The sequence below is a fragment of the Tetrao urogallus genome, assembly GCF_951394365.1.
Source record: "Tetrao urogallus genome assembly, chromosome: 8".
Lineage (NCBI taxonomy): Eukaryota > Metazoa > Chordata > Aves > Galliformes > Phasianidae > Tetrao > Tetrao urogallus.
This window is the reverse complement of record NC_136821.1, coordinates 8,487,043-8,502,105: the sequence shown is the minus strand read 5'-3', so window position 1 is coordinate 8,502,105 and position 15,063 is coordinate 8,487,043. Positions and strand designations below refer to the sequence as shown.

At 54.6% G+C, this 15,063-nt stretch overlaps 1 protein-coding gene across 1 annotated transcript; it reads left to right on the top strand.

The window, feature by feature from the left end:
- Nucleotides 1-9,850: 9,850 nt before the first annotated feature.
- EN1 (engrailed homeobox 1) lies at nt 9,851-11,883 on the top strand (the record flags this gene model as incomplete). Its single annotated transcript, XM_079539248.1, has 2 exons — nt 9,851-10,532; nt 11,567-11,883. 2 exons carry the CDS (start codon nt 9,851-9,853, stop codon nt 11,881-11,883), a joined length of 999 nt encoding a protein of 332 aa, XP_079395374.1.
- Between the last annotated feature and the right edge of the window lie 3,180 nt (nt 11,884-15,063).

Here is a 15,063-nt window from a genome sequence, read left to right as displayed (position 1 = left end):
TTCAAGCCCCGATCCTGCATCCCCTCAGTCACACCTCTCCCTTTCACCAGCTCCTCATGGCTTTCAGGGAACAACGGGAGGTAGGAAAGGGTGGAAAAGGCCCAGAGAAGTGTAAAGTTGTTGTAAGAAATAAGCAAGGTGCAGCAACCAGTGACTCACAGAGTTTAATGCCTGGGAACAAAGCTGTGCTTCAATGGACCATATGCAGCAACAATGCGTACTGTAAACTGCAAAGCCTCTGTAGCATCCAGCTAAAAAGTGTGGCAAATAAAACCCTTTGCTCACCAGTCTCAGTGCTTCTGAGCATCATCTGTCACAGGACTTGTTGTCCTTCTTACGAATCATAAGGCAGGCAGTGAAATTAATAGTAAATTATGAGGATAATGGGGTTTTTAATGAGCTGCTTCTGTTTGGGGGGTTCCTTTACAGTGACTCCTTCACTGCATTACAAATACCAGTGCTGAGCTCAGAGGCAACGTTGTGAAAAGTGCATTAGTCTGCATCTGTTTGAACAGAAGGACCTAAGTTTGCAGAAAACAGAGCTATTGTTCCAACATGGCACAGGGGCACAGGTGTTTATATGGAGCAGGATAAGAGAAAAAGGCACAGTCCTAAGGCACCAGCAGAGGAAGGATGGCTGTCAGCATATAACCAGGGCAGCTGTAGCATAGGAATGGAAAAGGAAAGGATGGCTCTGGGGCAGGCTCTGGGGCAGACTCTGGGGCAGACCCTGGGAGCACCCACAGTACCCAAGTTATGAGCTTCCAGGCAGTGGGAAGGGAGATGGGTCTCCCATTTCTTTCCATGCTGACTGTGAACTTGGAAACTTTTGCAGAGCTGCTTTGCAGTGAGATGCATGAACCAAACCCAAAGATGATGCAGGGGCAGCTTTGCCCTTTGTTGCACAAAGCCTACAGCTATCTTTATGCGTATTACTAAGTACTGATTGGGATCTGTTATTGTCAAAGATTGCAACAGATGCCAAGGTTGAGTGGGGCATTTCCACTTCCACCTCCTAGCTCAGAAAAGTACCAGTCTCCCTCCCAAACATGCTGTAACCCAGAAGGAAAGACCTGCTCCTAAAACAGTGTACATCCAAAGAAATATCTGCCCCAAAGAACTGAGATCCCACTGCACATTTAATTTTTGGCTAATAATAATAACAGTAAGCTGTGGACCCTCACTTGGGATCTGTCTCCCCACCTGTCTGGGCTGAGGCCTGGGGCAGCCAATGTTGGGCATCCACATAGAAGAGCCCACCCCAAACCACTCTTCCCACAGCCACGGCTTTCTGCAAAATGACAGAGTGAATGCAAAATCTCCAGAGTGAAAAGGAATTAGTAAAACCCCATGTTCATGAAATATTGAGAGCTAATTATATGTGCATCGGAAACCTCTGGGGGAAGGGAGATGGAGGCCTTTCATTAGACAGTAACTGGAACTTTTTCATCATTTGTCTAACTCAGGAATGTAAGGCTGCTGTCTGGAGAGGGATGTGGGATTTGGCTGCAGGGCTGGGTGTGCAGGTGAAGTGCCATGCCAGCAAGGGTTCCATTGTACTGTGGCATGTCCTGGAAAGGACTCTGGACTGAGCAGCTCAGCTAGGGCTGGCTCCTGTCATACCTCTTCTCTCTCTGCACCGTAAGGAGCCATTGTTCCCGAACCATGATCTTTATGGGCCCTTTCCAACTTGAGATATTCTATGATTCTATAATTTCCATTTTCCCATGCAGCCCAATGGCTCCAAAGTCTTGTTCTTTGCTTCAGACATGGTGGCACCTCTCCTGAAGAGGACAAAGCCTGCCTTCCTCCAGCTGTCTCCAGAAAGTCAGTTTCCTTCCCTTTTGATCTGCTCTCTGCCTTGGTGACAGAACCAAACTGCGAGCGGTTGCCACCATTGGCCAAATTCAAGGCCGAACAGGATGGCTGCAGGAACCCCCTGCCTTCCTGCCGGGGCGGCGGGGTGGGGGGGGGGGGGGGGAGGAGGGGAAGCCACGGCCCTGGAGCAGCTCTCTCAGGGGCTCGGGGCCGTACCGTGAGCTCGGAATTCTGCTTCCCCCTCTCCGCTCCGCCCTATGCAGCCATCAGAGCCCAGCAGCCCCGCGGAGCCGCTGCCTACGCGCCCCGGCCCTGGGATTTCCCCTTCGGATCCCCGATGCCATCATCTATTCCCTCCCCCACCGATCCCCCCCCTCGGTACATTTTCCAACACCTTTTGTTGGGATTACAGAGCAGGAGACTGAATGTACCCGGAGCTTTAAGGAGAAACGAATGCAGGCAGGCCGTGCTCCCCCCGATACGCCTATTTAGTGTCACGATGCGCAGATCGTAATGAACCATCGTAATTTCGGGCTGCCGCTGATCTCAGTACCTCCTCGAATGGAAATAAACCTGAGTGAGGGGCAAAGAGCCCATCGTACTCGTGCTTGGCTTTATTTACTTTTGCTCTTATTGTTATTATTATTTTCAAAATTTGGAGAGAGAGCAAGCTTTTCAATTGCTGAAATAATTGCCTGGGAGAAAGGTTTCTTAATCTGTTCATCCATTATTGACTCGGGCTGCACTATTTGGCTCGCTGCTTTTTATCGCCAGAAGATCACGTCCGGGAGTCTTTTGCATAACAATTTTTAAAGAGGACACATCCTTATATCAAAAGTGGACGTGACTCGAATTTTGCCGGCGTTTGTCCCGAAAATGACCCAATTCCGGTTACTGCCACTGGGCAGCAGTAACATCGCATCATTTCTCCAGGCGATAGACTTATTTCGCTCTCCTCTCTGCCCCTCTCCCTGCTCCCCTCCTCCCCTCAAAGCAAGGCGTACTTTTAACGCTGATTATTTTGTCTCGCTGCCTTTTAGCCCCACGCGCGCTGTTTTCTCTCCTTGGGAACGGTCGAGCGGAGAGGAGCGGGACCTGCTCGGGGAGCGGCGCGGCCAATTAGCGCCGAAAGTTCCCGTGCGAGGCAAAAATTGCGCCTGCAACGAAATTTCGCTGCGAGCCTCCGCGGAGAGACAGCGGTGCAGCCCCTCCCGCAGCCCCTCCCGCCGCGATTCCTTCGATGAGGATCAAAAGATCCCCCCTCTCCCTCGCGCCCTCACATCGAAATGGTGCCGCTGCCTCTCAGCCCCACCGGTCAAGTTAATTCCGGAACAAAGGAGGACACAAACACAAAGGATCGCTCTCCCCCCGCCTTCCTCTCTTCCCGACTTCAACTTCCTCGGTGCCCGGGCCCGGGCCGGGCCGCCCCCCCGGGTCCCAGCGCCCGGCAGAGGGGGTTGGCAGAGGGGATAGCGGGGACGCGGGGCTCGTCTCTCCTCTGGGCGTTGAAAAGGGAGAAATGCTCACACTCAGGCCCGAAAGGGTAAAAAAATAAATAAAGATGGGTCATCTCCCACCCCAGGGACACGGAGCCCCTAAGGCAGCACCTGGGGCGCGGAGGCGGAGGGGAGCATCTTCCGATGACGGCACGACTCGGGCAAACTTCCCACGCCGGTGGCAGGGAGCCCCGCGTGGGTCGCGGTCCCGCGTGCGTCTCTACGGTGGGAGAGGAGCCCGGGGCCGCTCCCAGCCTCGAGGTGCCCCCGCCCGCAGGGCCCCGTCCCGGAGCGCGGCGGGGAGGGCGGGGGCCGGGAGGCGGCAGGCGTTGGCCCTTTGCGAAAGTATCCCCGCTGCCTTCCTTCCCCTTCGAGCGGACGCGGGAGCCGAGAGCCGGGGAGGGAGAGAGAGGGAGGACGCGGAAAACGCGGTGAAAAACGGCCGCGGGTGCGAGGCCGTCGCCGGGGAAGGGTGAGCGGAAGACGCGAGCCGAAGCCGCTCCGCAAACTTTTCAGCCCCCGCTCGTAACGCGCTCGGCGAAGGGACGGCGGTGCCCGACCCAAAGAGGGGAAAAGCGGCGCCGTAACTTAAAGCCGAGCGCCGGGGCGGCAGGAAGGCGCCGGGACTGCGCGCCCGGCACGGGATCCGTTGCGCTCCTCCGTGTGCTCCGCCCGGCTCCGGAGATCCTCCCGGGGAGCCGCTCTGCGGGGCCGCTCCGGGTGCTGCGAGGTAGGGGGGCGGCGGCCGGGGGGAGGGGGGCTGAGGAAGGGGCTTCGCAGTGAGCGCCTCTCTGCTCTCCTCTGTCCTTATTTCCTTCGCCCTGGTTCCTTTTCTTTTCTTTTCTTTTCTTTTCTTTTCTTTTCTTTTCTTTTCTTTTCTTTTCTTTTCTTTTCTTTTCTTTTCTTTTCTTTTCTTTTCTTTTCTTTTCTTTTCTTTTCTTTTCCTCTCTTTTCTTTTCTTTTCTTTTCCTCTCTTTTCTTTTCCTCTCTTTTCTTTTCTTCTCTTTTCTTTTCTTTTCCTCTCTTTTCTTTTCTTTTCCTCTCTTTTCTTTTCTTTTCTTTTCTTTTCTTTTCTTTTCTTTTCTTTTCTTTTCTTTTCTTTTCTTTTCTTTTCTTTTCCTCTCTTTTCTTTTCTTTTCTTTTCTTTTCCTCTCTTTTCTTTTCTTTTCTTTTCTTTTCTTTTCTTTTCTTTTCTTTTCTTTTCTTTTCTTTTCTTTTCTTTTCTTTTCTTTTCTTTTCTTTTCTTTTCTTTTCCTCTCGTTTCTTTTCTTTTCCTCTCGTTTCTTTTCTTTTCCTCTCGTTTCTTTTCTTTTCCTCTCGTTTCTTTTCCTCTCGTTTCTTTTCCTCTCTTTTCCTCTCTTTTCCTTTCTTTTCTTTTCCTCTTCTTTTATCTTTTTCTTTTTCTTTTTCTTTTTTTTTTCTTTTTCTTTTTCTTTTTCTTTTTTTTTTCTTTTTCTTTTTCTTTTTCTTTTTCTTTTTCTTTTTTTTTCTTTTTCTTTTTCTTTTTCTTTTTCTTTGTTTTTCTTCTCTTTTCCCTCTTTTCTCTCTTCCCCTTTCATTTACTTTCTTTTCTCCGTTTCCTTTTCTCTTTCCTTCTTTCTCTTTAATTTTTTTTTCCATTTTTTCTTTGATACTCCTCCCTCCCTTGTCTTTTCAAGCTTTGCCCTTTCCTTTTCTTCTTCCTTTTCTTTTTTCTTTTTTTTTCCGTTTTATTTTTTTTTCTGTTGCCTTTTCTTTTTTTCTCTTTCGTCTTGTTCCTTTTTATATTTCCTCCGTCCCTCTCTCTCTCTTTTTCCTTTTCTTTCTTTTTTTTTCTTGTTAGAAAAGCAACAAACCAACAACGCCGCCAAGAACCAGAAAGACACTTTTCTCTCCCCTCCACCCAAACTTCCCCTGGCTATTTCCATCCCCAACCCCTTTGAATAAAGAAGGGAGGACAATGACAAACAAATAAACAACTCAAATCTTGCCCTGCAGCTCCCAGCCGGGCTGCTTAGCGGCCGGGGATGCTCCCAACGGACGCCGTCCCGCAGCCGAGCACCGGGACGCGAGGACCCGGCCCCGCCGGATTCCGGCTCCGTCTCGGGGCGTTTTGGTGGCCTCACCGCCCGCTCGGGGCTGCCCCTCTCCGGCCCTCGGCAGTCTGAGCTGCCCACCCCTGAGCTGCCCCTCCCGCTCCCCTCACGGGCAACGAGAATTCCGGAGACGGAACCCCGCGCCCCGAAAAAAAGTTTCGATCGGGGCCGCTTCCACCACCTATTTACCAACGAATTACACTGCTATTATTGCTTTCAATGAAGACCGAATCCCCGAGCGATAATTGAATTACTCTATTGAAGGGACTGTCAGGTACAATGACGTGGTATATCCCGCGCATTTCCCAGGGTCTATAGGCTTTGGGGACCCGGAATGTATAGTCTGACCTTACAGCTCATAATAATAATGCTGCACTTGTAGCAGAAATCTATTCGCATTCACTTTTAACAAAACCGCTGGTCAGCCGGTCCCTGTAGGAAGGATGAAATCCATTGTATTGGAACAACTCATTTATGTCCTTCAGCAAAGGCCCCAATGAGATCTGATCTAGACCTGGAAATAGGATTACCACAGCGTATATTAACCACGTTCCTATACTTCCTCCTTCCTAGGAAAACAAAACAAAACAAAAATGTAAAGGATTTGAATTTGAATTTCGAATTGAATCCCTCCTCCTTCCGCCGGCCTTCCTCGAAAAGAAGAAGAACAAATTTAAAAAAAAAAAAAAAAAAAAAAAAAAAAAAAAAAAAAAAAAAAGAAAGAAAAAAAAAAGAAAATGAATCAAACGAAATGGGAGCGTTGGCACCTTCCCTTTGCCGAGGAGGCGCTGCGGGCACCGTGCGGGAACCTCCCGAACCCCGACGGCAGCGGCCCCGGGACGCACAGCGGGACGAAGCCCACGGAGCGGCCCCACTGGCCCTTCCGTGTTCCCATCGCCACGAGTTGTAGAGGGAACTTTTCCTAACGGGGAATTAATATGGTGATTATTACTAATATATATATATATATAAAGCTTCCATCCTTCCGATGCAAACGTATCATCCCGATGGCCGCAAGAACTGTCTGCTGTTATATTTATCTATTTCTGTGCCGGAATAAAAAAAAAAAACAACAAAAACAAACAACGATCCAGCGTGGAAATGCGCTTCGCCTTTCCATTTAACCCGTCCTCATTGATCCCGGCGATCCCCCCACCCCTCCGCGCACAAACCCACTCGATTTATAGCGGAGCTCTGAATCCAGAGCGGTTCCAGAAGAGGAGCGCTCCGGATGGAGCGATCCCCCCATACACACACGGCACTGTCTCTTTCCCCCCACAGCCCCCCGCCCCCCTCCCAGCGCTAGGGAAGGCAAATTAAATAGTTAAAGGCTTCGATTTCTCTCTCTCTCCCTTTTGTTACCCAATTTTGGAACATTTAAGGATGGGTGTGTGTATTGTATTCAATAATAAAAGCTATAGGGCCGCCAGGACATTTATCATCCTATTACTGTAACAAATCCGGGCTCCCAATACATGAAAGGTAAAATGAATTACCGACGTTAAGCCGTCAATAAAGTCATTTCTGTAAATGGTGTCTCCGAAGGACCGCGGCATTATTCAACCGGCTTTATCAGCAGCTGGGAAATTACGGCGAGAAGCTCGCAGCGTGTAATATGGCCCTGCTTACTTTGATTAAGCGTCTTGCCAGGGAATAGTGACAGTGCTTTTGACCAGGTTTTATTCGCCGTCCTGTGATGAACGCCAAGCTGATCAGGCGGAATGAAGAGTAATTAAAACCTATAAATTATCTTTTGCAGCCCTTCTCAAGGCGTCTCTTGCAGGAGAGATAAGGCGGCGAGCCCCCATTTACGGCTCTGAAAGGGACCGCGGCTCACAAAGGCTACGTGGCTAAATGGGATATTGATAGTGTCCTAATTAGAATTTAATTAAGTACCCACGCTCGCTTTTGGGATAAAGATTTCAATTTTGCTAACTTAAATATAAATAAACCCAATTTCGGGCGAGTAAATGATACAATGTTGTGGATGCGGGCGGGGGGGGAGGGGAGGGGGAGCGGGGGTCGCGTTCATTGCAGTGCGGACGTTGTGCGCTGCGGCGTTTTGGGGAGGTGGTGTTGGGGGGGACGAGTCGGGAGGTTCCGCGGTACGGAAAGAGCCGAACGCGCCTCGGGGGGAGCGGAGCGCGGGGGGGGGGGCCCTTCGGTCCCGTGTGCCACCCCCCGGTGTTTGTCCCCACGTCCGTACATACCTATGGCACATCCGCATCCCACACATAGGACGTACGGGAGACGGCACGTGATGCGGCCTCCCCTCCTCTCGTCATTGTTTTCTTTTGGGGGAAAATCGGCTCTTTTCGGGGCCGCCCCTTCCCGCAGGTGCCCGCAGGAGCCCCGCACGGAGTTGTGGCCGCGGGGTGCTTGAAGCCGCTCAGAGCCCCCTCGGGGTCGTCGGGTGCCAGCGGAGAGAGGGCAGCAGCTGCGGCCCTGGGAGGCCGAGAGACACCAAATCCGGCCTTAGGGTTATGCATTATTCTTATTCTTTTCCATACACGTTAATGTTTAGGAACACAAAACACTGATAAACCACGCACCGGTCTCTCCATCCTTCCAAAACCCCTAATTTCCCTCCCGCAGCCCCGAGGTGTTCGCTCTGAGCTGAAAGCAGAGCACCGCGGGGTGGAGGGCCGCTCTTGGAGCCCGAACCCACAGACCGACCTCAGGCAGGCAGCTTTTCATCCCCCAAAATAGTACCGATGCCGCTCAGTGTGGAGCGAGGCAGCGCGGCAGCTGCAGGTTCGCCCTTTCCTTTCCCATTATTTATCGCTGAATATTTTTAAAAACATGATTACTATTGTTTTCTAAAGGAATGAAAAACGAAAAGTTTCAACTCGAGGCCCTCTCCGTCTCTCCTTCCCCCGACATGGAAACACAAAATCAAAATTGAAAGAGGGCGAGTTGAGAGCCTGCGGGGTTTACATGTATTTGGGAAAGTTGCAGGCATTACTATTTGGGGAAAGGTTTACGATTTGGGGGCGCCCCAGATCATGGGCTCCCGGGGCCGGGGAGTGGGGAGGGCACTGCAGGCAGTAGGGGCGCTATAACGGGGGGCGCTATAATGGGATGCTATGAGGGTGCAGCTGCGAGGGGGGCGCTCTAATAGAGGCGGACTAAGGGGGCGCTATAATGGGCCTCTATAAGGGGCGCTATAATGGGGGCACTCTAAGGGGGCTCTATAATGGGTCTCTATAATGGGAGCACCCTGAAGGTGCTCTATAATCGAGGTACTATAATGGAATTCTATAATGAGGACACTGTAAAGGGGCTCTATAATGGGTGCACTCTAAGGGGGCTCTATAATAGGGGTGCTGTAAAGAAGATGCTCGAAGGAGGTTCTATACTAGGGGCTCTACAGTGGCGCTTTATAGAGCGGGCATTCTAAGGGAGCTCTATAATGGATGGGGGGCTCCCACGGGCGTGCCCCCACCCCGTCGCGCCGCCACCACCGCCCCGGCCCGGCCCCACGCGGTATTTATCGCGGCGCCCCGTCGGGTTTGGCCATTGGGCGAAGAGCGGGGTGTCAGCGGCGGCGGCGGCGAACCATTGGCCGCCCCCACGTGCGGGGCCGCCTCACGTGCTTCCGGTGCGAGCGAAAAAAAAGTGTGGCCGAGGGATTTTTTTAGGGAGAGTTTGTTGCAAAGATCGGAGCTGTCAGAGATTGGCTTTTTTTTTTTTTTTTCCTCCCCCCCAAAAATTTTTTTTGCGGGGGACCAAAAAAAAAAAAAAAAAAAAAACAAAACCAAATAATAATAATAAGGGAGGGGGGGTGGGTGGGAAGGAATTATTAAAAAAAGAATAAGAAAAGGAAAACAAGAGAAAAGGCGAAGGGAAAGCAGAGCCGCGCACGCCGCCGGGGAAGGGCTGCGGGGCCGCGGGCAGAGCGTGGCGGCAGCGCGGGGCCATGCGCGGCTGCTAAGGGGTTCCGCGGGGGGCGGGCGCGGGGGGGGCCGCGGTGCGGCTGCACGCGGGTTTGGTTTTTTTTTTTTTCCCTTTTTTTTCCCCTTTTTTTTTTTTTTTTTTTTTTTGCTGTTGGAAATATATAAGGGGAGAGAAGCCCTCGAGTGTCTCCCGGTTTTGGATCCATCCGTGCGAGGGGGAGAGAGAGAAAAAAAAAAAAAAAGCTCAGCTCCGCTCCGGCCCAACAAGTGGATTTGGTGCTTTTTTTTTTTTTTTTTTTTTTTTTTTTTTTTTTTTGACTCGTTTTTTCTTTTTTTTTTTTTCTTTTTTTTCTTTTTTTCTTTTTTTTTTTTTTTTTTTGAAAATTTTTAACCCGCCACCCACCGCCAAAGCGGGGTGGGCGTAAAGTGGCTGTGTGTGGGGGCTGGGGGGGGGGCAAAAGGAGAAAAAAGAGGAAAAAAAAAAAAAAAGCAGCAAGCGAACAGCGAGCAGCGAACGGCGAAGCGGCGATCTCCTCTCCGTCTCTCTCCGTGGCGGGGGCTGAGCATGGAAGAGCCGCCGGAGGGGCACGGCCACCACCGGGACGCGGCGCCGCCGGGGCCGGCGAACGGCGGAGGCGGCGGTGGAGGCGGCAGCGACGGCGACAGCGCTCCGGTGTCCCCCAGCCCCGCGCCCGCCTCCCCCGCCGCGCCCTGCCCCCTGCCCCTGCCCCGCCGCCGCCCCCCGCCGCCGCCGCCGCCCCGCACCACCAACTTCTTCATCGACAACATCCTCCGGCCGGACTTCGGCTGCAAGAAGGAGCTGCCCGCCGCCACCGGTGCTGCGACGGGAGGAGGAGGAGGAGGAGGCGGCCGGGAACAGCGGGACGGAGCGCAGAGCGCAGGTAGAGAGAACGTCAACCCGCTGCTGGCCCGGCCGCCCCACGCGCCCTCCTCCGCGCTCCTCTGCCCGGACTCGAACTGCGCTCCCGACGGCTCCGCGCCCGCCGGCACCGCCGCCAAAGCGAATCCCGGAACGGCCGCGGGAGCTGCGGGGTCTGCGGGGGCGGCCAAGGCGCAGGGAGACGGCGGCGAGACTCCGGCGGCCAAGTACGGGGAGCACGGCAGCCCCGCCATCCTCCTCATGGGCTCTAATAATGGAGGAGCCGTTCTCAAGCCCGACTCGCAGCAGCCGCTGGTATGGCCCGCCTGGGTGTACTGTACGCGGTACTCCGACCGGCCGTCCTCGGGTAAGGATAGCGCGGATCCCCCCAGCTCTCCCCGTGCCCCTCTTCCCTCTGCCTCCCTCCTGTGGCTCTCCGCCCGGCGCGGGGAGGGTCCCGGTCCCCATCCTCCTCCGAGAGCCCCGTTCGGATCTGCTCGGCGCCGGGGCCGTGCGGAGAGCCGGGTGCCCCGGGAGTCCGTTCCTTTTCCCCAGGCAAAGTGCCGTTTTTCGGGGGGGTCGCTCAGCCCCGTGTAGTTGGGCCGCTGAGGGCTGTTTTATGGGGAGGAGAAGGAAGAAGGGCTGCAAACGGCGGCTGGAGGGGCCGAGCCAGGAGGGTCCCCCTGGAGCCGGGCCCGCAGCACTTCGTTTTGCCACCGTCAGTGGCAAATTAATTGCAATATTTTTTTAATTTTTATTTTTTATTTTTAAGATGAGGGCTAGGAGATGACCCCCAGTAACACCCCGGTTTCTCCCCCCTCCCTTCCCCCCCTTCCCAATCCCCAGCGCGGTGCAGTAGGGCCGGGGCCGCTCCGCCGCCGTTATTGACACTTCCATCGCCTTCAAACTCGGGAAAAGCCGCTTTGATTGACTGCGGTGATGGATTGAGCGATCGAGCTGTCAGGGCCCGCGGCTCCCGGCTCTTAGGGACCGTGCACTCGAGCTTTCCTTCCCTTCTTTTCTTCCTTCCTTCCCTTTCCTCCGGGCCCGGGGAGGTATCCGCACGCCGTGCCCCGATCCCCGCCGCTCGGCTCGGCGCGGCCGCGCTCTTTGTGTAACCCGCAGCCGTCCGCGGGGCCTCCCCCAGCGCCGGGCCCGGGCGCTCCGAGCGCTGCGCGGTGCCGGGCTCAGACCGCTCCCGCTGCGGGGAAGGGAACGGCCGCGCCGGGAGCGCGGCTCCGGCCTACATCGAGGCCTCGGCGGCAGCGGGCGAGGGAGTTCCGCGGCCTCGGTCCTCCGGGGCCCGCTCTCCCCGGGCTGGGTCCCCCCCGTCGGGCCACGTTCCGTCGGGGCGGGCGGCGGCGGGGCCCAGCGCAGCGGTGTGTGTTGCCCTGCCCGCAGGACCCCGCACCAGGAAGCTGAAGAAGAAGAAGACGGAGAAGGAGGACAAACGGCCGCGCACCGCCTTCACGGCCGAGCAGCTGCAGCGGCTGAAGGCGGAGTTCCAGGCGAACCGCTACATCACGGAGCAGCGGCGGCAGAGCCTGGCCCAGGAGCTGAGCCTCAACGAGTCCCAGATCAAGATCTGGTTCCAGAACAAGCGGGCCAAGATCAAGAAGGCGACGGGCATCAAGAACGGGCTGGCGCTGCACCTCATGGCCCAGGGACTGTACAACCATTCCACCACCACGGTGCAGGACAAAGAGGAGAGCGAGTGACGGCCCCGCGCCGACAGGTGCCAGGAACACAGAGCTATTGTCTATCCATAGTATAAGGACTGCGAACGAGAAAAAAAGAAATATGAACGCTTACAAAAAAAAAAAAAAAAAAAAAAAATCTCTATATAGCCAAACATATGACCTTGTATATATTTAATTTCAGGTAAGAAATATGTGTAGCGATCTCTATTTGCTGGACGGTTTCTCTCTCCCCTTCTCTCTCCCTCTCTCTTTTGTTCGTTTGTTGCTTTCCTTTCCCCCCCACGTCCGTCGCTCTTCGTTTTCGGTGTCCGCCTCCGCTCTTCCGTTCAATCCATATTTGTGTGTGTGTGTGAATTTCTGTCTCTCTCTCTCTCTCTTATTTTTATTTTTTTTTTCCCGAGGAAAAAAAAAAATAAATCTGATCCACAGACTGCGAGGCTGAACGGCCGCTCCAAGCCAAAGATTTTATTATGTTCAGAAATCTGTAGTCTGAAATAAAGTGTAGGCTGTGCTCAGCACGCGGCTGCCGCGGCTCCTTCTTTCGGTGCGTGTGTGTGTGGCACAAACACATCTGTGCACGCACAGCGCTGCTGAGTTTTGTTTTTTGGTGGATCAGCGCAGTGAATTTTTAAAGCGATTCTCCTCTGTTTTAAAGCACTCCGACCTTTAATATTTTTCTTTCTTTTTTCTTTCTTTCTTTTAAATTTATTTTCCTATCATTTTATTTATTTTTTTATTCTGTTCGGGCATTATCCTCCCTTTTTCCTTTTTTTAACGAGGAACGAAGCTCTGTACGCAGAGCGGCACTCCCTCGGTCGGACGCTCGGAGCCAACGCGGCGTTGCCCCGCAGCTGCCCCGCTCCACACACGGCGGCTGCGGGAGGATCCGTGCCGCGGCCCGCTGCCTTTGCTCAGCCGCTAGGGATGCGCGGAGCCCATCACGCCTCGCTTCGGCTTCTCACCGCTTTTGAGGGCTTCCGAGGGCCGGGCTGTGCCGATCTGACGGGACACGAGACGGGGCTGCTGCTGCTTGCAGCTTCTCTGAACCCCCCTTTCCGAGGCCCTCAACCGGCGGACAGGAAGGGAGAAACGGGGAGAGCCGAGAGCAGAGCCCTTCTCCCGTGTGCGCGGCTCCCCGCGGCCCCGCCGAGGCCGTGCCCGGGCCGAGTGGGGCTGTGGGCTGTGGGGTGAGCTCAGAACGGGCTTACAGTGGGCCCGGTGTGGGCTCGGGGTGAGCTTAAGGGTGGGCGAGCTGTAGGCGCCCAGCACCTAAAGGCGAGCGTGCGGCCCCCTCGGCCTCACCCCATCGGAGGTTTTAGGGGTTTTCCCACAAGGCGAGGGGAAGGGACAGAGAGAAACGGCCTCTGGGATTTTTGTTTGATTTTTTTTTTTTTAAGCTATTTAAAAAAAAAAAAAAAAAGTTGTTATTATTATTATTATTTTCTTTCAAAACTATCTCTGCTCAGCGCCGCCACCCCGCAGTGTGCTGTCACCGAGCTGGGCTGGAGGCTGCACTGCCTGGACAGACCCCCCTCCACCCTACCCCATTGCACCCCACCTCCTGGATCCCACCCCGTAATATCCCACCCCGCTGAGGTCCCCGCTCCTCTCCGCAGGCCCAGGGGAAGGTTCGGAGGATTTGTAGAAATGTTGCACAGCGCCATCTAAAGTTCTTCACTCTTTTCTCCCTTTCCATTTTCTCGATGAAACTGAAGCATAAACTTAATTTTTCTGCACAGAGCAAAGGAAAGAGCCCTCCCCAGAGGGGCCGGGTTGGGGGCACTTCCAGAACCGGGTGATCCCGCTCCCCACTCGCTGCCATCAGAGACGGGGGGGATGCAGAGAAATCGCCTTCCCCCATCCCAGCCCCGATTTAAATTCAGATCTTTGCCTTCGTCCTCCTTCCCGCACTTCCCTGAAGCTGCAGAGACCAAAACGTCAACTTCTCCTTAAAAACAGGGCGCCGGCCCTCCCAATGGATCTCTACCAGCTGCGGCCGTCGGATATTTCTGTGCAGTCGCAGAGCAGACGGGGAACCCGCACAGCGTGATTTCTCTGCCCAGAACGCGAGTGACATGTAGGTGACATTAAGGTGACACTAAGGTGACATTAAGACTAGGGGTTCCCAGCATCCCCCTGCTCCCCACCCCGCCTATCTGCTGCCTCCTGGACGCGGGATCGGCGTTTGACCAAGCTCGGCAGAGCTGGACCAGGCAGGGAGAAGGACGGTGGGAGGAATATAGAGCAGATTAAGGGGAGCCTAAAGAGGATTATTTAAGCAAATCAGGCTTGCTAGGGTAATTATGCATTTAGGATTTCTCTGCGAGCGTTAGCAAAGCAAAGCAGACAAGGGAATCAGGTCTGGCCTCGTTGGGGACTGATGTACCCTGGGTGAGGCAGAGCCACATGCGCCATCCCCAGCCCCACGAAAGGCAGCGGAGTGGTGAGCGAGGCCGCCCCGTCCTCAGCGTCGGATGAGTCCGGCTGTGGCACGGAGCTGCGGTCAGAGAGCACCACCCGCATAGGGGCTGGACGGGGCGGACAGAGCAACGTGCGAGCAGAAAAGCCCTGGAGGAAAACACATCGGAAATGATGGTCAGCTCCCCTCCACCACCCGCTCCCCGGAGGTAGCAGTAGGAGTCGTCCCCCTCCCTACGCCACTCCCTGCCCGCGTCAGGCCCCACAGCAGCCCCGTTTCTCTCCGCTTCCAGGGCCTCCCGCCTGCCCCCGTCCCGCCGTCGGGGCGGCCCCGCGCCCGGCTGATTTGCATATGCAAATGAGGCACGGGGGAGGGAGGCCACGTGCGGTTCCCCCCGTCGGTCCCCTCGGGCCGGATCGCAGATCCCGTTGCCTCCTGTCACGGAGCTTGTTCCTTTGTGCCGCCTTTCGAGGAATCAAAGCAGACACGGTTGTGACACGTAGCCCGGCGGGTCAGAGGTCAGCTTTCACAATCCCAATTACAATGATTTCTAATGATGTTTATCTTGAGGGCTCCGACGGCCGCGAGCTTTACAAGAGGGCTCCTTTCCCCTCCCCGCTGCTCTCAGGGCTGTGGGAGCTGCGCTGCCCGGCTCCGCGTTCCCCCCGTCGAAGGGCGCAGCGGCTGCGGGGCGGCTCGGAAGGGTTCCCCCCGCGCGTCCCGGGACGATGAGAGCGGAGCTCCCGGTGTTGTACAGTGAACGTTAACACGCGCTGCAC